At 42.9% G+C, this 24,163-nt stretch overlaps 1 protein-coding gene across 2 annotated transcripts in view; it reads left to right on the forward strand.

Annotated features, from left to right (window-relative positions):
* Positions 1-24,163, forward strand: part of CFAP20DC (CFAP20 domain containing) — a 2,832,435-nt gene that overhangs the window by 1,339,340 nt on the left and 1,468,932 nt on the right. For both annotated transcript variants that reach the window (XM_069643752.1, XM_069643753.1), the window contains exon 9: positions 13,370-13,500. In XM_069643752.1, the coding sequence (XP_069499853.1) occupies positions 13,370-13,500 (131 nt within the window). The remainder of the gene's footprint in view (positions 1-13,369; positions 13,501-24,163) is intronic.

A 24,163-nucleotide genomic window follows, 5' to 3' on the forward strand; every position in this document is an offset into this window, starting at 1 on the left:
GTTTTCCAGAGGCGCACAACATGCCTCTTTCTAAGTCAGCCCTCCACCCTTGTGTATGAGAGTCGCACTAAATGTTGTGCAGCAAGCATACACAAGTATGTGCTCCGCCCATCTGCCTACCCTAGCACCCTAGGGGAGTTGTCAGGCCCCCAACAAGGAGGCACTGCCAACAGTGCACATGTCCTGGTTTTCCAAGCCACAAATCACTCATATGGACTCCCCCTATTACCTTAATTTTCTCCATTGCCATGCAATGCTGCAATAATGGTTTTATTAAATCTACATGTGGATAGCGAGACCCACTGACACTGGTTTTCTCTCTCCTCTTGTTGTTGATCTCTTCAGGAGCTAACCCCCTGGACACAAAATCATCGTGGGGCATTACTACCCGGAGCCAACAATTATACGGCACTACAACCACACCCTTCAAGCCAGCGGGTATTACACAGTGATGATTTCTTTCGCTCTGTCTGTATCCTGTGTATACACACAGGACCTTTTACCATTCACATTGGGTGGTCTGCCAATTGGGTTTCCAATTACCCTATCAATACCTCTGCACTTTTCTATCCACACAGAACTTCATGTACCCTCTACTACTTTACGGGATCTCACTACCTCTTTGGGACTCGTGTGACCACCTAGGCTGTCTGACATCAAGCCTCTCTGTGATCGAATACGAGCTATTGGGATTATCAGCACCGGCAGGTAAGACATCAGGCCAGTACTGTGAGAACAGATCCATCACTATAGTGCCCAGTAACGAATGGCACATCATAACTTTTCTCACCAGAGTTTTCTGTACCCTCCACAGGGTAGCCCACATGGAGCCATGATGAAGGTGGACTTGTTTCAATTTAACTCCGCCGAAACTTCAAGAAAATGAGGAGAAAGGGCTGTGGACTACTGTTTGCTGTGGCGAGTGAGAAGTGAAGAAAGGAGAAAGTCTTCCATCCTCCCCTGCGAGGTGCGTGTGCCTTTAATTGTAATGTCAATCTGCTGGTCAGCTGACAATATAAGGCCACCTCGGTCGCCCTTGCAGCGGAAGCTCTGAGGAGAAAGGGCTGTGGACTACTGTTTGCTGTGGCGAGTGAGAAGTGAAGAAAGGAGAAAATCTTCCATTCTCACCTGCGAGGTGCGTGTGCCTTTAATTGTAATATCAATCAGCTGGTCAGCTGACAATATAAGGCCTCCTCGGTCGCCCTTGTGGCGGAAGCCCTGAGGAGAAAGGGCTGTGGACTGCTGTTTGCTGTTTGGCGAGTGGCGCTGCGGCTAAATATTCGTGGGGCTGATCGCTACTCATGATACTTCCGTCTGCAACAAAGTCCACTGAAAATCGTCACAGAGACATGGCCGCGACATCATCTATGCTAAAAACTTGTGCACAGAAAAAACTTGAGTGCACCAATGAGTGTGATGGTAAGTTGTTACCACTCCTGTACGTCTACAACTGAGGTCCCCTCTGAGCCACCAGCTCTTGAATCCCCAAGTGCTGTTACTTTGCCGATGGCACCCGTGTGTGCAAGAGATGAAAGGATTAGCAAGCTTAGTGAGCCCTCCACCACTGAACAACAGAAAATTATGATCCACATGCAGTCGGCTTGTTTAAACATCGAAGTCGAGCCGGGCAAGGCTCTGAAGTCTCACATATCACTTGAGCAAACAGTTACCTGGTAACCCACATAATACACATAACGCATTGACGGTTACTTTAGTCAAGTTAGTGCCTGGTGACTTACCTCATGTTGTGAGTGCTGCCGTTGGGTGTGGAGCGCAGCCTGCTTCCCTTCATGTGTGGGTGTGGCGTGCCGGACACTCCCGTGGTGACGGCGATGGTCGCGGAATGCTGGCGGCCACGGCTGATGGAGTCGAGAGCTGCAAAATAGATACTAGAACGAGCCCGCTAGAACCCATTGGTGCCAGCTCGCCAAGCTCCTTTATTAGTATTAAATCCTTACAGCCTCCTCGAAACGGGTCAATAACGAGTGGCTCTGAAGGACTAAACGTGCTTGAACAAAACGACAAAGTATTTTGTGACTGGAAGTCTGTCCATGACTTTTCATTAATGAAGCTGCTCTGACTTGTCAACACTCCCCGCCGAAGCATGCAATTGAGAAAAGAGATCATACTTTGTCTGTAACAAAGCACGCTGAGCGACTCGGTTCGTTAGACTTCGTTAACGATGTGCTTCAAAACTTGATGAATAAAGCCTGTAGGATTAAACCACAGGAAACTTTGATTTTAAAAACTAACGCTGGGGAGAAAGCGTTGTTGAAGCGAAATAACACGCAATTAACTGAGCATCATGAAGACACATCTCCAAGTGTAAATGTGCAAAAATGACTGATAAAGTCGATTCCAAAGATCGCCCGCATGAATTATCCTGTATACAGATCACCTCTCAGAAAAGGTTGTGTACTAACATGACGAGAGAGGCTGTAGGCAGAGACTTGTCACGGAAAAAATTGCAATTATCTTGCACGGACGATTCTGATTCTGATGAGACATCTGACTCTTCATTTATAGAACGCCCTTTTCCCAAAATTAGGAGACATAGAGCCATTCCTGGCAGGGGGAATCGGTCTTCTATGGCTCAAACATCTGGTCCTGACGCAAGCTCTTCGACGCCACCAATGGCGCTACAAGCGGTATTACTTTCGTCATTGACCATTTCGTTGGAACCGTTTATGAGGTTATATGAAAACATAAATGATGCGACAAAAGATCTGACAACCTTGGTGGCACTAATAAATTCTAAATTGATCCAATTGGAACAAGTATGTGGCCAAATAAACACCAAACAACATGACGGTTTTAAAAGGCTGGACGAATCATATAAACTGTTAAGTGATCAAAGGAAAAATGACACAATTGACAAAGACTCTTTGCAGAAGTTGCTATTCAAACACAAAGGTATTATGACAAAAGCGGTTGCACAATGAAAAATCAGATGATGGCACACGGCCAAAAAAGAATTGGAATGTATCTGTCATAGAATGCACTGACATGAATGCAAAGATCTCTCGCATACACACACGTATTGCGAATGAGAATCAAGACGGACTACAAAAGACGACATCTCCTGGAAAAACACACCAGCAAGAACTAAATACAGCAACCATGGACCTGAACCTTGATAACAGAGAGACGACGACTACAATAGATGTTCCTGGCATGACAAAAAGCAATGATGACTTAATGGTAGCGTTAGTACCGGTTGAGAAAATTGTGGATGTTTCATTTCACACAGCATTTGAACAAGCGAGAAGCATGCCAAATCAGGCGCTGCGTAATACCCAAGCTGAATCCACCTCAAATATGAACTTGCAAATTGATGGAGTTAGAAATTAGGACAAAACAATCACTACAGTCCCATTTCCAACACTCTTTCCAATTTTTAATGGCAGATCTTACATATCCAAAATTACGGGGCCCACAAAACAACTACAATTCCAGCAAGGCAAAAAATCTAAATGCCTACCAGGAAAGCAAGGGCACAAACTGGAAATTTCTTCGTAATATTAAAGTGGTCCATGTGTTGGCAAAAGACAATAATAATTCAACTTCAACTATAAAGAAAAAATCACCACCTGACATTCTGTCAGCAACGCCAATCGATGCAGTTTTAATCGCTCGTGAGAGCGTTGAGCAGGAAATCCCTGAGCTGCTAAATATGCCTACATATGACGATACTGAAATTGGAAGTGACTAATATTCCAACTGTGGAACAACGCGGCACTGGAGTCGATGCAAATGTTGACACAAATGATGTAAGAGAACAGTGTGCGGTCAGAACTGTAGTTATTGAGATTGAAGAGCCAACTCAAAACACGACTTGTACACGTCCGGCTGAAAAACGGTTACCGACTGAAAGGGTATGCAGCATCAGTGAGAAAATTGACGACCAACAGTTACAGTCATCCCTCCCTGTGAGTCCTGACTTCATGACAATGCATGAAAAAGACTCAGGATAAATAGAAATTGCCAGGAGCTAAATTTATGAAATGTGGCATACAAACACAATGGTACGGATGCTCGTGGAAAAGTAGATTGTCCAAGAATTGTTAATGATGTGTTAAATCAATCGAAACAACATGATCCACAAGACAATGGCCATATAAAAGAAACACACAAATGTGTCCTCTCAAAAACACCAAATAACTTGAATGTGGCCGTCGAAGGTGGGGTTGTGGTTAAATTACTGGTTGAGAGGCTAGAGTCATCTGATAATCTAATTTTGAATCATAAGAACACCATCAGACTATTACATAATGTTCCAGGATTACGTGCAATTACCTCTAATGACTTAAAGATAGTCGAGTTCCCAGATGAAGAACGAAACGATAAAGTAGTTCTCCACATAACCTCTACTTTAATAACAACGACTATCCTTGAAGCAAGTGTCTCTTTTCTCACTAGTATTTGACGTGTATAGACTGGAAGATGTGCAGTCTGTAACGTCAACAAGAAAAGAAAATGAGGAGTCTCATTTTTCAGCACGTGTCCAAATGGCCGTCAAGTTGCAACAGTCATCTATGGCAATCGGCCAATACCTTCAGGGAGGACCCGCCAGGATTACCACAAACACTGCTAAGGAGGAAGACCAAAAACACAAAACGGCTGAAACTGGAAAGAAACAAGTCTCATTGGTTGATGACCAGCGGACCCATCAGGAGGTTGCTAAAGATAAATAAGCATAACCATACGAGGCCAAAATCAGTCTGGAAGTGTAATCGCTCAACCTGGCAAAAGTCATAATAACCATGACATAATACAGGATTGGCAATGGCTGGCAGCAAAGTTAAGCAACAAAGACCAACAGTAACGCCAGAAGGAGAATGATTCACACACCTGTATAGTTGGTTCTTGGAACATGCGAGGGTTCAGTCATTTGTTTAACACTAAGTGGCTGTATGGTCTTGCGATTGTATGCTTGCAAGAGACTTGAATAAGTGGTGTGCCAGTAGTAACAGAGTTTGACCTGGCATTAAATCCCGCTATTAAACCTAACAAGGGGTGTCCGATGGCAGGACTCATAACCCTAGTAAGGCGATCATCAGGTTCTGGCATCATAAATTCAATTAATCATTCGCCATTTATCCAGGAACCTACAATCACAACATTGGACCCAAAGATCCACAACATGGATCAAACAACAATACTGAATTTGTACTGGAACCACTGCAGAGCTGGAAAGCATGAGTTCATAGACGAAGTCTCAAGTATACTAGACCGCTTACTAGAAGGTCAAAATGGGTCAAATATAATAATTTGTGGGGATTTAAATATTGACTATTTTAAGGCCCAGAAGGAAGAGAAAAAATCCTTAGCTACCCACTGGATGGATGAAATGAAGGCAAGAAATGTACAGATGTTGAACGGATGTACGTTGGGCGACATACCGCCAGCCCCCACGTGGAATCGTGCTGATCAGGTCTCCACAATTGACTACATATTTGTTTCCGTAGCACTACACCCACGAGTGAAATCATTAAAAGTTGTTCAAAAACAAAATAGCGACCATGAAATGCTGACCATGGAATTAGTGTCTACGCCGTCAACTGAAAAGCCGAAATGGGCACACAAGATCATCGTAGAAGAAAGTAGAGGGAGGCTAAGACTCGACGATGATGAAGTTGTCCAGTTGTCCAGCCGTCCAGCCGCTATTGTCAAACAGGGAATACAAACACCTACTGGCGCAATTTAAAACTAAGAATGTAGGATCAAAACATATGAATCTGACACGCACACATTGTTTTGATCTGGACATACTAAAACAGAAGCGCCTGTTGAGATGTGCAATTGGACAAGCGCAGGTGTCAGACATAGAGACACGGTCATTGAAAACTAAGGCGGCTAGACAAAGGTACAAAAACTGGCTTAAATCTTACAAAAGTCTAATGCTACAGAAGGACGCCAAACTAATGCTGGAGAGCTTGAAAAACAAAAACATGAGAGATTTTTGGAAAATCATCAATGACACACAAGCTCCCCACGAAGCACTACAAATTTACATGGTATCAGAAGTAACATGGATAGCCCATTTAAAGAATTATACAAAGCAAATGCCACGCCAAACACTTCAAATGAACCAATTCTCACAACTTGGACATTAACATTTCACAAAGATGACATTCTGACATTAATTACTAAAGCAAAAAGTTCAAGAGCCCCTGGCCCGGACGGCTTAACAAACTTTACCATTAAACAACATCCGGAGCTATGGGCAGACGTTTGTGTGGCTTTATTTGAGAGAATAAACGTGCAATGTCGAACCCCAAAGTCCTGGAAATCAGCAGTGATTGTCCCACTATTTAAAAAAGGAGACAGAACGTTCCCTAAAAATTATCGTCCAGTGGCTTTACTGGACGTTTTAGGCACAATGTATGCAACCATGTTACAGCAAACACAAGTCAAGTGGGCAAATCAATCAAAATATGTGGACGTCAGACAGGCAGGATTTGTTAAGCAGGTGGGATGCTCATTAAACCTGTTGTTGTTGAACTTACTTAAAATCGAGGCGATAAAATAAAACACAATGGTCTACCTCGCCTTCATTGACTTTCTTATGATTTCGATACGATCGACAGGGAACCTCTGTGGCAAAAAAATGCATGCATGGGGCTGCCCGGAAGATCTAACGGCAGCTGTTAAAGAGCTGCATACGGGAACCTCAATTAGAGTAATCTGGACCAGACAGGTGCATTGGCAATGCAGATTAAAACATTCAAGGGAGTCAAACAGGGATGCCCCTTGGCGCCTGCGATATTCAGCCTGTTATACCATACATAGGAACCACCATAGAGGCAGTAAATTAATTCCCTCCAAAGGTACATAAATCACATCTAACCTGGCTCCTTTACGCAGATGATTTTATTCTGTTGGACTTAACAATGATCGGCTTGCAAAGGAAACTCGAAGCCATTCAACAATACGTGACTATCAACCATTTTGTTGTTAATACAAAGAAATGTGAAATTCTTGTGCTCAAAAATCTCAAATCCGGTAGGGCTAAAATAGCAACATGGTTTATGGAACAGGAAGTGATGGAGATTTCAACCTGTTTAAAATATCTTGGAATGGCATTAAGCTCTTGTATTAATGATGGTCCATGGATAACTGTGACAAAACGGAAATGCACGCAACTTGCGAGTCAAGCGTTGGCAATAAAAAAGAAATTTGGAAAGTTTTCACTTAAACCGGTCCTGAAATGTTATCATCAAAAGGTAATTCCGGTTCTAACGTACGGGGCAGAAAACGCCCTGGGCTGCTCATGGGAGGTCTGGTCCTCTTTTGAAAATATCTTTTGGACCAAAGTATTGGGTTTACCTAAAGGAACAACAACGTCTTCCATACGTTATTAATTATTGGTAATATCAATTCACGCGCGAGTTTGTTGGAGCCTATTATCGCTGTACCGTAAAACAAAGGCCAGCGAACAAATTCAGCAAATTCAAAGTTTTTCTTGGCGCCACCTCGACTATGTCGAGCATTGTGTCAATGTGGCTTAAAAGATGTGAATGCCTGATGGTGGAATTCGATATCAAGTCTGAAATGCTTCACGAGAATTCAAACGCAGCAAAAGTAAAAATTTGGCGCGCTGACTGGGAGCAGACATGTTCACAGAGAGTGGCATCTAAAATGATGATGAAGCTCGAGCGTTTGGTAATACCCAAAAATATATTGAGTTGTTTCCTGATCCAACAGACAGAAGGTTGTTCATGGGGCTTCGGCTAAACTCCTTTAAAACAAAAGAACGCTTGCGGGCATGGTCTTCTAATGCAAACGTGAATCCAATGTGTCGCTGTTGTGCAAAAGTGAAGGAAACTCTCAAACATTTGGTGCTATTTTGCAGTGACCAACGAACAGTAAAAAACATGATACTTGGGCCCATGGAGCTTGATACATCCATCTTTTTGTGCTGACAAATGTTTTACGGAATGCACATGAAACTATTACTGCCTTTAACATCTTTTCTGGCGGTAATTGAAATTCGGTTGACCTGCCCCAATTGACCCCAAATGTATGTAAAATTCACTAAGAATTTGTGGACTATGAGAACTAGGACAAAGAAGGGTGTATATCTGGAAAGCGGTTTGTTATGATGTGTTTTATTTTAAAGGTTTGTAGTTAAACCAATAAAATTAATGAAAAATAAAAAAACAGGGAACACCCGATCAAGTCAGTCTCTCTGTATACAGACCCTGTTCAGTCAGCTTCTGCCACGTCGGCAAAGATATCTTTTATCCTATGACCCTGGAACATTCATTGTTCATTTGAAATTATGCCCTTTCAAGGGAGACTTTGAACCACCGCCCCCAACCCCGATACACCGGCACCTTCTCTTTTCTCCCACCTTATTACAAAGAACTTCTGTATTTCTTTATTTGAGTCGATAGTCGATGAAGTAACAATCGATTGCTGTATATAACTATGTACACCTTTTGTGTCAATGGAGTAATAATTGACACTTACACATGTATTTGTACACTTTGTAATACTGTGTTACTGCATCGTTTTATGATGTCATTGTAAGTAGTTATATATATTGTTTTGCTTTGTTTGTTTATATATTAATCATGTCACATTTGTTTATCAAGATATTTTATATGACCACATTCTAAAGAGAATATATATTTGCTTTCTAGTATCTAACACACAGTCACAGTGAGTGGTTATTACCTTTAGATTTATTCCTTGGATCCCTAATTCATGAGACCATACTTCAGATTCCATGGACAGACCTAAAACTCTGCATCTGTCCATCTTAATACGTATTTTGAAATATTGTCAGTAAGGGTACAAATATTTGTTCATATGTTCGAAGTTTGGAGGCAGACATGCCCTAAGGGCATGGCTGCCTCCAAACTCGTAATGAAGCCCACTGCCCTTTTAAAAGAAATCAGTATAGTGTGGTACCTCTTATTGTATGAAAAATGTCATAACCTAGAGTACACCTGCACATTATGAGTAATTCAGGATAATGACCATTAGCACTATGCTGCACCTGTATTTATGGCGGCATAAGGGTTCCACTTGATGAAAACCCCTCCCCAATCACGACCTAACCTCTATCAAGATTGTCCCTGAAACATGTTCATGAGATCACCAATAAGGCAGAACACATTGACAATAGCACTACATTTTGGGTGAAGCTGCTAACACCTGTCTCTAAATTATACACCAGTATGCAATACCCTCCCGTCATGCTTGAGTTGAATGTTGGTGAAACAAACCTGTACATTGAGTAGTGTTTTTGGTTTCTGGTCCTTGAGGTGCGAATCTAGAAGACTGTGCATGTACTGTAGTCTTGTTAACATTTGTCATAAAGAAATAATGCCTGAAATGTAAAGATTTTGATAGACGTATCTTTGGTCATAAACTTTTGGGCCATTCTGCGCCTTATTTGTTGAAATGTCCCTCCACTGACATAAGGAAGAAATATCTACAGTTTAGGTTGAACCTGTTCCCTACTAGGGAAGTCCTTGTGAGGCGGCATTTGATTCCAAATAATATGGACTATTGCCGCTATTGTCAAATAACTAATGAAAAGGAGACATTACAGCATTTGATCATTTTTTGTAGTGGCTTGCATGATCAACGGTCCAAATTCTTTACAAATTTAATGAACTTTTATAGCCAAAAAATGGTACACAAATTTGGGAAGCAGTATGTGCTGATATGAAATTTTCTACAATTAAATCATTAGTGCAATTTTTGGATGCAATTCTACCTGCTTTTAACTAAGTAATGTCGAACTAAATAAGCTACGAGCTAGATTTGTTTGTTAACTGCTTCGTAATTTTTATGCTGCTAAAATTGCAATTTTAAAGAAGAATTGACGTACAATTATATGCATGTATATTTCCGTACTTGTTGATTTTAGTTTGTTGCTATTTACTGTTTTCATTCTGCTTTTTCTCTTTTTGAAAAGTTGAATTATTCAGCTATATCAAAAAAAAAAAATAAAGAAATAGACACTGATACTTTATTTGCACATTTTCCAAATTTGATTACACCTACAAATGCGCAGCACTGAAGATATTGTAAATGAGTGATATTCATTACTTCATTACATTGCATTACTCTGTGGATGTACATCAGCATCAATTCTCACCATTCTCTCTTTACTCCACATGTTACCATCCTACAGCATCATGTACAGTGTCTGTTATACACTTTCACCAGTCTTTTCTGTCTCAGATAAACAGGTTTGAAGTACACAACAACACTTTACTGTAACTTTAGAAGAATACCTGGGGTGGTCACCTGAAACACCAGACTCCAAATTCTGCTATATGTAATCGTTCGACATCTTGGTGAACTCCCATTGCATGGTGCAGTCAGAGGGAACTTGAAGGATTCCGAAAGAATGATAAGCTATAGTGGGACAGGTTGTACAGCAAAATACAGTCGTTCATGCAACCGTCGGCACCACATACATGTCTATGGATTGGCAAAAGAAGCCCCTTTTACAAATATAATATTGCAGGGGGTAAGTCCAGCAGTGCCAGTATTTTCATACAGGACAGTATTGCCTGCTAACTCCTCCTCTGGCTCCCGTTTACCGTTATTTGTGAAAGGGACCTCTTTGATTTTGGCACTCACATTAAGGATCCGAGGCTGACAAGGGACATATTTGTGATGATTCATTCGAAAAGAAAGAGCTTTATGATCATCTATAGGGAGGGGATTTGTACCGGACCTTGTACCTCAAAGCGACGCAGTTCTTTTGCTGTCCCACATATTGTATACGGCTGATGGGCAGTTTCCACTGTGCTGTAACTAATTCATTACCCAACCAGACTGGATGGCATGAATTGACTCTGTATGTGAACTATGACAGAGCCAGGCCACTAAAATGATAGCATGCGCTCAACACAACACTTGGCTGGTGGTATCTGCATCATGTAAGGTCACAATACACTATGGGCCTCATCACGGGTTTGGTGTAGCAGTAAACCTACAGCGGGAATAGTGTTATGGCTGCATTACCTCTCCGCCCAATCCCGGGCAGAAAGCGGTAGGTAAATCTTGGCACTTTCCGCCCATTTGCAGCGCTATAACCGCAGCTCAAATTTCTCCGCAGTAATAGCATCCAAAATGTCTCAATGAGACTTCCTGCCACTCCCGCAACTTGTGGACCAAGTTGCGGTGACACTATTAGCATTGGGCGATATCCCACGCATTTACCGCCAGGATTCCCCCAACCATGATGAGGCCCTGTGATGGGACTTTGTGCCAAGTTGGCAGAGCGCTCACCAACCGTCTGTTATGCCTGTTGTTGAAGGTCTTGTCGCCAGTGGGGTGATGAGCCACTTGAGTGCAGATTAGCACATCACATCCATTGAATGAGACCACAGGATGGTACTGAAGCAGGATGACTGTGGCTCGTTTGTGATGGCACTGAGAGGCGGTGAGGGGGTGTTGAGATTACTGTAAGGATGTTACAATTGAATTATAGAAAACGAATACTAGTGTATTATTTCTTGCCACCATAATTTGTGAAGATTCTGCAGGGTACAATGTCCGAACTATTTTTTTTCCAGCCTGTGATGATGCTACAGCTAGCAATTGGAGCCATCCCAATCATTCTTTCAGCTGATGGTGGAGCTCTGACCTGCCCAGAAGCTTTGCTGAAATACTCTATACTACTATTAGACCACTCTAAGCATCATCAACTGGTCTACAGCATCTTTTGCATTACACAGTACAGTGTCATTAATTGGGCAGTGGCTACTGTGCTGTAGTACGGTCTTTCATTCTGTAATATGTCTGTGATTAAAAATTATTATGAAAAATGCCAGAAAAACCTCTTGTATTCAGTATCTTCCCTGATACATGTGCTGTTGATATTCTGCCAGTTTTGATGTACTTATATGTGTTGTGATATTTGGACCTTGGCTCGCACTTTACAAAACTACAGTAATAAATACATCATTTCCCCAACGACCACAGCTCAGCCCCCGCCCGCACGTTTTAGCTTGAGGCACCTTGGCAGAAGCTTAAGGTTTTGGGAGGATCAGGTGTGAACTCTGAAAGAATGGGGTGTGCAGTGTGGATGCTGATCCCATTGCTGAGGAGGTCACATTAAATGGATCAGATGCCCAATACAGTGGTACACTCTCACCAACATCACATTGCTCTTTGGTACATGTGCTCTACATTAGTTGTTTTTTTAATGGGTCTGGAGGTGCACGGAAGTATGCATTACAGAATGCATTAACATGTCAGTGGGAACTGTGCATTACCACAATACAGCACAGTTGCTTTACTGTGAACTGCCTAAATGACATACTGTTCTGTAAGTGTAGTATGCAGCATTGGGCATCTCCCTCTTTTGTGGTGGAAAGACAGGGTATAAATACTATATTTACTGTACAGTAGTGGGTGCCTATGAAATGATTGCCTTCTCTGTGAACTATTCATAACAATACGTAAACATGTAAACAAGTGATAGCATTGGAGGAATACAGAGTACTGTGACCAATTGATCTGGTTGACCCAGTTTATGGGGCGATTGGCCAATTGATTGTATAGCAGCAGCCTCAAACCCTTGCTCCGAAATCGGTTGCAGTGAGCAAGACAGATGTAACTCAGAGCCCCGGCCATTGCCATCACCCAGATCGCTGGGTGTCTGAGTGCCTATGTGCTTCGGTGCACACGTACGTCCCACTCTCCTCACACTTGCACCTCCGCGCCAACCCATGAAGGTTAACCAGTGATAAAATGAGATGGTCTCATGAAAGCTTCTGTCCGCCCTGCATCTCTGATAGATTGGACACAATGCATTGCTAAAAGGGGTGCTGCTACAGCTTTATCAGCGCATAAAAACAGTGAGATTTTAATGCATCAATGACACCAACCTTATCTGTTGTGGACTGTGTATGTGCGGAGTGGATGGAATTTAGCCACTGGTTTGTAGATAGCACAGCGGTACTGCAGGGCAGGCACAATTCTGCTGGTTAAGTTGCGCCTGGAGTGCTGTCAATCCCTCAATGAGCCTTGCTGAACAAGAAGTCAAGGCACATAAGGCATATTTTCTAATTCACGTCAGTGCACACTGTCCACTTTGCAGCCTCTCTGCCACTTTGTCAGTGGCTTGACCTGACGCATCCTACTCCCCTACATCAGAAGATTCTTACTCAAGTACTGTCTGCTGCAGTGAGCCCTTGGTAGAGAGACTCACAATTTAGTTTTTTGAGGATTGCATAAAACTAGTGCTAATGTTTGATGTCATCTCAAGAGTCATTATAGGTATTTGTTAATGGAACATATAGGTGATCCTGCTTTGTTGCACTGTGGAATGCCTTTAAGAAGCTGCTAATAAACTATGATTAATGTAACACCCTGCCCTCTCGGTTTACAGATCAGACGGTCAACAAAGGGTCAGGAATTTCTCGAAACAATAGGAATCAAGATGTCACACACATTGCTTTTGGATCTAAAGTCACTGGACCACCTCCCTCGACTGGAAGAATTGCAAGAACATCGTCTGAGGTCTGACAACAGTTTAAACAACGTTCATTCTTATTTTCATGACTTCCTTCTTCAGGGCAGTAGAACAAGCTATAATTACAACAAAAATGGAGATTAATTAATTATTTGTGCAATAATACTGATGGTAAGGAGCAGAAACTATGCAACTTTTTTATTATTTATTTATCCAGTTTACAATATATACATCACAAATACAAATGGAATGTAGTGACACATCAGATTTTACACTACACATATCAGCGCCCGGGGACCACTCCGGTGGTGATAGTGTGCGGTACAAATATCCTTTAACATTAACATTTAACATCATTATTAACTTATCATCCAATATCAACATATTACAATAATCAGTATGAACTCGACTGATTCTCAACTTATTACACAGCAAACCTGCAATCTAATAATACTCTCCATACTTCCCAAACCATATATAATAAACACAATAAGACAACACAATACATCAACACAAGACAGTAAAGAAAAAAACCCCCACAAATCTAACATACAGATCATTAAATTGACTCCACAACAAAAGATAAACATCTAGACGATTCTTATTTTTCAATGATACCTTCTCATAATTAGACAGCAATTGCATTTCAACTATGCAATCCTCCACCACAGGCTTCTTCCTACTCTTCCAGACCCTCAAAATCAGTTTAATTGCAACCATTAAAGCCTTATCTACCCATAAATCAAATTCCCTTGCAACGGAACATCTTGCTCTCTGCCGCAACAAAATAATTTTCCCCGCTGACCTAGAAATGACTATGTTCAGAGTAACATCTATCCTATACGAAACTTCGTTCCAAAAAACGTATACCCTCCGACAGTCCCAAAGCAAATGCAAGAGAGAATCCCTACTGCCAGCACAACCCCAACACATATCATTAGCTAAATGATGAAGCTTTTGCATCTTTACCGGTGTCCAATATAATCTCCAAACAATCTTCTGTCTAATGGTCCTCAAAGTCAAATCCATTTTAGACTTGAAACCCACTTGAGATAAATCCTGCCACTCTTCTTCCAATATCTGTAGCCCAATATCATTTGACCACACATCTTTCAACCTCAACCACGAATCTTTATATTCTTGCCCTATGCCCAAAAATGTCATATAAGTAAACACCCCATGTTCTACTCCATCAAACAATTTACTAATACTTGGCTTCTCCCCTAAATCTCTATCAACCATGACCATTATTTGAGAAATTAGAGTTTTTAAATCTGGATAGCGGCTCATTCCCCTCCCACTGAAACCGTATTCATTCCTTAATTCATCAAACCTCACGACCCTGCCACCTTCCATAACATCTCCTAGTTTAAGAATACCTCTCATAATCCAAATCTGCCAATGCAAGCATTTATTATTCAACAGTATAGCTTGATTATACCATATAGAAGCATCACAACTAACCCCAAAATATTGATTGCTCCCCCTAAACCAAGCTACCAAGGCATTATTGGTCACCACCATTAGCTGGAGCCGAACATTTTTTTTCGGAACTTTGTCCATTGTATATAAAGCATCTAAAGCATATGGTGCACAGATCTTTCTCCATTTCTAACCACATTGGAATTCCACCTCCTTCCCTATCAAAATAATGTGGGCCTTTTTTAACGAGGAAGCCCTGATAATATGTAGAGATCTGGATACCCGAACCCAACATCCTGTACCTTCTGTAACAAGATATATCTGGGAAAACGATGCCGCTTCCCAGTCTTCATAGAAGATTTTATAAAACTTTGTCAACCTTCTTCAGGTGATTCTTCACAATTAGTAGTGGGAGTGTTTGAATAACATATACGACCTTGGGCAACAGAACCATCTTTACTGCATTTATCTTTGTCCATATCGTCAAAGATAACCTTTCACATTTTCTAATAATCACTGAGATTATGTAATTTTTTAAAGGCAACACAAACACATTTAATAGCAGATAGATGCATAATGGATAATTGATCTAACAACTTGGCTTGCCGTAATAGGAGGTGATCTGTACCCAAAGGGCATCTTTATTTTGTAACAATTATTTAAAAAATCATTATAGACTCTTTTGTCCCGTTCAAAAACCAGAAAAGTTCTGGATAACAAGCTGCACCTTAATAAATATAACCCTACCTAATAACCTTTTAATTTGCAAGCTCTATGCTTGCACTGCCATCCAGCTACCCCAAAATGCTTTGTAAGCATACAGAAATGCTACACACATAGTACACAAATTCCTAAAATACAATTGCACAAACAGTGAGAATCTTATTTAAGACATTAGCACTTGTTTCACTTTCCCACCCAATGCTTCAATTTGTGATACATATACAACGTATTATTCATTTGGCAATGTGTAATAAGGGGTCTAAAAAGGTTAAAGGCGACAGCTATGCTAAGCACTGTCTGTGATCATTTGAACTTGGCTGAGCTCTAATTTGCACTAATGTATAACAACCGTGTCTACAAGAGACATAATCGGCAACAGCTTCACTTATGAGAGGTGACATCTCTGAGGGATTGTAACAGGAGGGAGAACCCCCCCCTATATAGTACTTGGGTTTGGCAAATACTATGTAACAAAAAATGTATTCTAGTAGACTAATTTATTGTACAAAGGGTGTGCATTAATTTACAGAGTTCACAGTAAAGGTCTATTAGTTTTCAAATCAGCAGCAAAAAAAGCATACTCACTTCAGCATTTATAAAAACAAATGTTGAGAGAGTTTATAATTTTTTTATTTTTTATTTTAAGTTCAACATTTTAAAAACAAAAAATTACATCAATCAATAAAAAAATTCATAGATTTGTAAACAAGCAGAACTAAACATACAATGAAATACATACATTATAACTTATTCAATCTTCATTCTAAAATTATGCACAGCACAGGCAATTTCGAAAAATGTAATTGCTCCTAAAATAACAGATATTTGATGTTCATTAAAAATAAATACCTGCCATAGATCTTCCATTGTTAAACCATTACGGTCCGTAAAGAGATGTTGGAGGTAGAGCTTTTGAAGATATAATAGTGCCGGACATTCTACCATAATATGTTGTAATAATTCTAAACATGCAGGGTTGTTGCAATGTTTGCAGGTTCTGTCGATAAAAGGGGGCTTTGCTCTTATTCCGAGTAGGTCTCTGGTAGGATATTGATTCAGCCACAATCTCAAAAACAATATTCCTAAATTTGGGGCTAGGAAATTTGGTCAGATATTGTTCGGCTTGATTTAAAGGCTTTAAGAGAAATATATTTTCACCAAACCCTTGATAATGGTCACATAGATGTCTTGTCTCTATTCAGTCGAAACACCATAGTTTATATTTGGCTCGATTGGGATTGAGAATCAACATCTCTTTCGTTATTCCAGCCTCCTCCATTACTTGGAGCGGGGCTGTCATCCAAGGTCTAATTAGATTGTCCAAAAATGGAGTCATGAGTTTAGTCAGTGTAGACATCAAGCTCTGGGAGTGAGTCTTTATCAGACATTTTCTGTACAATGATATCAAATTCCACAATACTCCTATGTGCAGGGATAGCAGCCATAATTTGTGTCTAATTAATCCCATGGGCTGACTCGGGGCAGCAATATTACATTCTTCTAAAACATCCCTTTGAGTCTACACCAGTGGTTTTCTCACAGGTAGGGTCTAGCTTCAGCTCCATATGTTATTATGGGAATCACTTTCTGCTTATAGTAGGTGATAAGTGGGTTATACGAGAATTGTCTTTACTTTTTATGTACGAGTTTTGCTTGGGAAATTGCTGTTCGTATTTTCTTTTTAAGTTCAAGATGATAAAGCAAATCCGAACGTAAGTTATTCATGTTTAAGCCTATGTAACAATATTCATCAACCCACTGTATACTGATATTATTAATCTTCCATATTTCCTGTTATATTTCCATTTTGCCTCCCCTAGGACTAAAACTTTAGTCCTACCTAGTTTAATGGAGAGATTATTCTCATCAGCATAGTTTCCCCAAGGCTATTGAAAGTTTTTGGAGCCCAATCAGGGTTGTTAATAGAAGAACCAATTTGTCGCCATAGAATAGCTATGGGCATGGAGTTGTTCCCAATCTGGGTGGATCTGAGGTGATTACTCTCAGATAGGTTCCGATATCATGGATAAAGAATGAAGCCCTGCTTTAATCCTTTGTTTGTATTAATTGCACTAGACAAGTGGCCTTCAAGGGATAATCTAATCTGGATTGATGGAGATGAGTAAAGTTGGCCAATAAGAGCTAGAATATATTGCAGGCAACCTGCCTTTTGTAATTTATCAAATTATTTGTGTCTTGAGAAAGAATCGAAAGCAGTTTTAAAATCTATAAAGATCATGTACAGTGGTTGTTTTGTCTAATGGCTTTGGTGCTTAATCAGGGAGAGTATAATAAGATTTATCGCTGTGCCTAGCCCTGGGATAAACCCAGTTTGAAATGGATCAGCTAAATTATTGTCATTTATCCATTTTAGCAAATCTCACAAAGATTTTACCAGGAATATCTAATAGTGCTATGGGCAGATAATTTTGTGGTAGTTCTCCATCTCCTCTTTTTTTTCAAATCGGAGTAATGATAGATTTTTTTCCACGTCAGGCGGTAATGTTTGTGTATGGATAATTGTACTAAAAATATTATATAACGTTTCTGCCCATGCTTCCGGGTGCTTCTTCAGCATTGTGTTAGTTAGACCATCTGTTCCCTGGGGTCTTGAGATGCTAAGCTTTTATATCAATACGAGGATGTCATCTTTATCAAATCACAATGTTATTTCCTATCCTCCCACCTCACCCTCCCTACCCCACAGGCAAAGCCACCCTCTTCACTGCCACCCACCTTCTCAGTCATCCGACCCATGAAGCGTGTGTCAGTTGAGGCTTTTGCTGCTACCTTCTCTCCCCCCCCTGCCCCTTCGGCTGACTCGCACCCTGACACAGCCCTCTCCATGCTCCACTCTGCTATATCTGATGCTCTTGATATCCTTGCCCCCGTCATGAGAATCCGCCTGAAGCCCAAAGCCAAATGTAACACCTGGTATGACTCGGATCTCGTCACCCTAAAACGCAAGTGCAGGGTTGCCGAGAGGAAATGGCGTGCTTCATGTTCATCCTCTGACAAACTGGCCTGCCGCCTGCTTCAAAGGCAGTACCGGCTCTCTGTTCTCACCAAGAAGAGAGCCCTTATCCAAGCCTGCATCTCTGCGGCATCAAACAACTCCGCCGAACTCTTTAAAATCTGCAAGGAGCTGGCCAACCCTGTTGCAGTCTCTACCTCTCCTGTCCCCTCCCAGGCCCTCTGCACTGCACTGGCCTCTCACTTCATCTCTAAAACTCAGGACATCCTGTCCTCGCTCTCCTCCTTTCACCTCCCTCCCTCCCTACCCTGTTCTTCCTCTGGCCCATCTGCGGTCAACCCTCCTCCCTCTTTCTCTGCCTTTCCACCCTTCTCTGCTGACGAGGTTTCCAGACAAGTCCGATCAATGAAAGTCTCGTCTAAACAGGTTCACCCCTGTTCCTCCAAAACTATCAAGGACCACATCGACTCCCTGGCTCCTGCCCTTGCTGACTTCTGCAACCACTCCTTCGCCTCTGGAGTCTTCCCTTCCCCCCTCAAGCACTCCCTCGTGCACCCTCTTCTCAAGAAACCCTCTTCCGACCCCTCCTGCCCGGCTAACTATCGCCCTATCTCCATCACTCCCTTCCTGGGCAAGCTCCTGAAGAAACTGGCCATCTCCCAGCTTAACCTCCATGCTGAATCTGTTGGTAGTCTTCATGACCATCAATCTGGCTTCAGAGCTGCCAGAAGCACGGAAACTGCTCTCCTGAACATCCGATTCCAACACTCCGTGTGCTCTCATTCTGCTCGATCTCTCCTCTGCCTTTGACACTGTCAACCATGCCATCCTGCTCAACCGTCTCCGGGAAAACCTGGGTATCACTGGTCAGGCTCTGGCGTGGCTGACCTCTTTCCTTTCAAATCGACCCTCCCAGGTCCAACTGGGGTCCTTCCTCTCCGACATCTTTTTCTCCACCTGTGGTGTCCCCCAGGGATCTAATCTCTCTCCCTGGCTTTTCAACCAGTATCTGCCACTCCTTGCCCACCGCATCGCTGCTCTCTGCCCTAATTTCCAGTGCTATGCGGACGATACCCAGCTCATTTTCAGGCTACCCTCAGCCTCCCCCTCTCCTTCCCTCTTCTCTGACTGTCTGTCTGCTATCCAAGAATGGTGTGCCGCCAATGACCTCTGTCTTAATGCCAGTAAGACTGAGATTCTACTCATCGGTACTCCCACTCCCTCCTTCCCTCCAGCTCTCTGGCCTGCCTCCCTTGGCCCCCTCCCTGCTCCTACCTGCAAGGCAAAAAACCTTGGGGTCATCTTCGACTCCACACTCTCCTTCTCTCCCCATATTTCTGACGTCGCCAAGAGGTCACACTACCAACTGCACCTCCTCAGAGGTATTCTTCCCTTCCTCTCCTTCCCCCAGAAGCTCACTGTCTCCCGAGCCCTGGTTCTCTCGAAGCTGGATTACTGTAACAGCCTCTATCTTAATCTGCCTGCCTCCACTCTCCACCCTCTGCAACTCATCCAGAACAGAACTGCGAGACTTGTCCTTGGCCTCAAGCCCAGGGACCGTATCTCTCCAGGACTGAAATCTCTACACTGGCTCCCAGTGGCTGCGAGGATAAAGTTCAAAACCCTCTGCATTGTCCACAAGGCCTTCTGGGGCCTGGGTCCTAAATACCTTCAACTCTCTCTTCCCAAATATCTTCCTCCCCGAGCCCTTCGCTCATCCGCCTCCAACTCCCTCATGGTCAGCCGTTTCTCGAAGCAACGAGCTGGGGGTAGATCTCTCTCCGCAGCAGGGGCCTCCCTCTGGAACAGCCTTCCTGCCTCCCTGAAACTTGAGGAGAACCACCTCCGGTTCCGGAAGCACCTCAAAACCTTCCTCTTTGCTTCTGCTTTCTCCCTCTCCCCTGCTGAACAGCTAATTAATTCTTCACTAAACTGCACTGATCCTGCAACTGGACCACTGTAAACGGCCTTCGGTCCTGTGCCCAGCCACTGATCCCCTGGAACCCCTCTGCACTGCGGGACTGTCTCTGTATCCCTACAGCCCCCCCCTTCCCCAGCACTTGTTCTGCACTTACCTTGCACTTGCCACCAGATGGCCCTTTTTTATTTATTACTTTACGCCACTTACCTTACTGCACTTCCCCCCTCCCCTTCCCCTTGCACTTTTTCCCCCTCCCCCATCCCTGCACTTGCGCGATCTGAATGACACCTGGCCTAGTAGGATCGTTTGTTATGTCTCCCCTTGTTCCTCCCCTCCCTGCCTCGTCGCGCCTTGAAACACCTGTGTATAGGCGCGTTACAAATACCATACCATATCATATCATATCATATCATATCATATCATTTCAGTATTCCAAGTTTTACAGCGTGTGACATAGGTAACTGGTTAGGCTGCATAAAGTTCTTCATAATAAATTATCCAGCTCGATTCCTGCGCACAGCATTTACCTAGAGGGAAAATTGATTTGTTTGATGTACACTATTTAAAGTAGCCCAAATGTGTCATATATTGGACTGCCCTTTGTGGTCAGTGGTCACTGCAACAACTGATGATGGCACCCCTTCAAGCTCCACCACCAGCCCCACAGAAGGAGTCAAACTATGGCTGCCGCAGGACATACACTAAGTCAGTGACTTCACTGAAACAAATGACACTTGACACCACTGACAACAGGACACTGTAGAGACTTCTTGAGATGCAACACTGATGGCAACCCAGTTCAGAGAGAGGCTGTCAAGTGTGGAAAGTACAACACTGCAGAAAGGTTGAGATGCTGATACTAGCTGGAGAAGTGCAGCCACATGTGATGTTACTATACTAGTCTATGAGTGCACAGAGGAAAAGCCAACCACTTAATACAGATGGAGACCTGAGAAGACATTCCTAATGTAGTTCAGTGAACAGTCCCAAGTCCTTAGGAATGCTGTGCAGTGCTGGGAAAATGACTGCTAAATGCACTTAACCATCAAGTGTCAGATGGTGGTGAGGCACAAATGCGTGTCCTCAGATCGAGCTATTGACTTCGACTAAGTATATTAAATGGTAAGACATCCCTACCAGTGTCCTCGCAGAATAAAGGTGTCCAGAGTTGCACTCACATCAACAGTGATGCAATGGGCCTGTGCTTCTATTTTGTAGCATGTGAGCCTAATGTTGATGAGAACCTGTTTGCCATTATGTCAGTAAGGAGCCATCATGTGGTGTGGGCTATTTGGAAAGGAATTAGGCAATGGTGAGTGTAGAAGTTAGTTAACTGTACTGAATCCGTTGTGAAAGCAATGTGTTAATGACTACGCTGGACCGCTACGCAAGTAGTGACAGTTCCCCAGTCCCCACACAACACTTGCGGGACGTCGGGCAGCAGCTTCAGAACAAACAATGGCAATGCCCAATACTGATACTGCATGTAAAATGAGTGAGAGTCAAGGGGTTTCCAGCAACACGTTTGCACTAATGGCCCCCCGTAACAGGTAGCAGCAGCACACTTTGTCTCTTACTACTAGGCTAGCTGTGTTCACTCTCCTCTGAGTCTGACTCCTCAGTCCCTCTCTCGAGTCGATTCAAATTTCAGCTGCTGCTGAGTGCTGCTCCTGGCCTGAGTGGTGTTTTCAGACGTTTTCCACCAGAAAGACGAATAACGCCAGTATGGAGCCTCAACAGAGTGCTCTTGCGGCTCATGAAGAAACTGTTTGAACCTATGGCCTCCGCACCACTGGGATACTTGTCGTGGAAAGTCAACTTCCTGGTGGCTATTACGTCAGCTAGTTGGAGCTGCAAGCCCTCGCAATCAACCAACCATACTTTTGGTTCCGAAAGGACAGGGCACTTTTCATGACAAACCCATGATTTGTTGCCAAAGTACCCAGAGATTTTCACAAGAATTCCACAATAACCTAAGCATTTTTTTTAGCAAGCCCTCATCACCGGTAGAGGTGGCATTACACTTGCTCGACCTCTAGCAAGCGTTGAAATACTACACTGACAGGACGCAGTCCTTCAGAAAATCAATGCAACTTTTTGTAGCATATGACCCAGTGAATAAAGGCAATGCTCTATCCAAAGAAAGCATAGCAAGCTGGATCTCATCGACCATTGTCTTCTGCCACAAGTCAGTGGGGAACGCCCTCCAAGCACCCCCACATGCACATTCGTCAAGAGCTACAGTGGCTTCAGCAGCATGGTAATCGGGCGTTCCCAATCGCAGAGATCTGCCAAGCGGCCACCTGGTCAGTGCTGCATACTTTCACGAGGCACTAATACCTGGAGAAGCAGCATGTCGAAGAATTGTGGACTGGGAGAGCAGTCCTACAGCGTCTGTTCCAATAAGGTACAATCCTATGGATTTGCAGTAAGATGTGCTGGGTGGCTTTTACCTGTATGCACCTTCACTGTCTGTATACTGCTACATAGTCTATTCCCAGCCCGTGAATCTATGAAAGTTCCAATGCTGGAGAAGGAGAACATTTCTTACCTGTAACTCTTGTTCTCCAGCATTGGTATCTTTCATAGATTCACATGCTCCCTCCTTCCACCCCATCATGTAAAACCACTTACACCCCAGGGCAGTGGTCGAAGTGTACGAAAAGAAGTAGTGGAACTGTGTTCCCTACTGGCCTGCACTGCTCCCCACAAACCCCATCGACGCACCCCCTCCCATGCACAATACAAACCCAAAAACACATGTGCCTGATGTTTAAGGGAACATCCAGTGCAGTGCACTGAAAGTGCAAGTTTCAACTTCTTCCTATACCTTTATTTTAAAACGAAACCGTTCCGGAACGGTTTCTTTTTAAAATAAAAGTATAGGAACGTTAAAACCTAATTAAAAGAAGTAGAGGAGCACCGCTCCCGCCCACTTCGACCACTGCCCCAGGGACAAGGGGAAGAGGGTGAAGAGGAAGAGGGTGGCCTAGTCTAGGGCTACTCGAGGTCCCAAGGGTGGTGCCAAAAAACACCCATAAAAAGGGTGTTAGGCTACGAAATGTAGCTTCTTCTTGCCTAGAGCAGGGCAATCAAAATTTACTGAGGATTCCCAGCCTGATGGCAGGGAATATTCACAGCATGTGAACCTATGGAAGATACCAATTCTATAGAACAGGAGTTACAGGTAAGAAACATTCTCCTTCACACCCATGGGCATCATTAACGAAAGGCCTGGGAGGCCTTTTCAACAAAGGCCTAGTCTACGGGAGGCCTTATTAATGACAGCCTTATGAGAAGCCTCATCTATAAGAGGCTTAACAAGAGGCCATATATGCATGACATCGTCATCTTCGAGAGACCTGGTCTATGAGAGACCTTATCCAAAACAGGGCCTAGTATACCAGAATCACATATATGGGGAGCCTGTTCTGTGACAGAGCTTGTGAGCAAAAGCTTTGTCAGTGAGAGGTCTAATTTAAGGTCTCTTCACCAGGAAAACTGGTTGGCGAGAGAGTCACTCCCACAACAAAGCCTGTCATCAAAGGACTGAGAGGCAATCACAATATTACCTCATCTGCATGTTCATCTGAATGGAATGGATGGGATGAGTGTGTAATGCCAAAAGTGGTATGTGCTGGTGGAATAACCATCTAGGCATTTTCTACAT

This window comes from Ambystoma mexicanum, chromosome 2p (genome assembly GCF_040938575.1).
Source record: "Ambystoma mexicanum isolate Mex_15411 chromosome 2p, UKY_AmexF1_1, whole genome shotgun sequence".
NCBI classification, from domain to species: Eukaryota; Metazoa; Chordata; class Amphibia; order Caudata; family Ambystomatidae; genus Ambystoma; species Ambystoma mexicanum.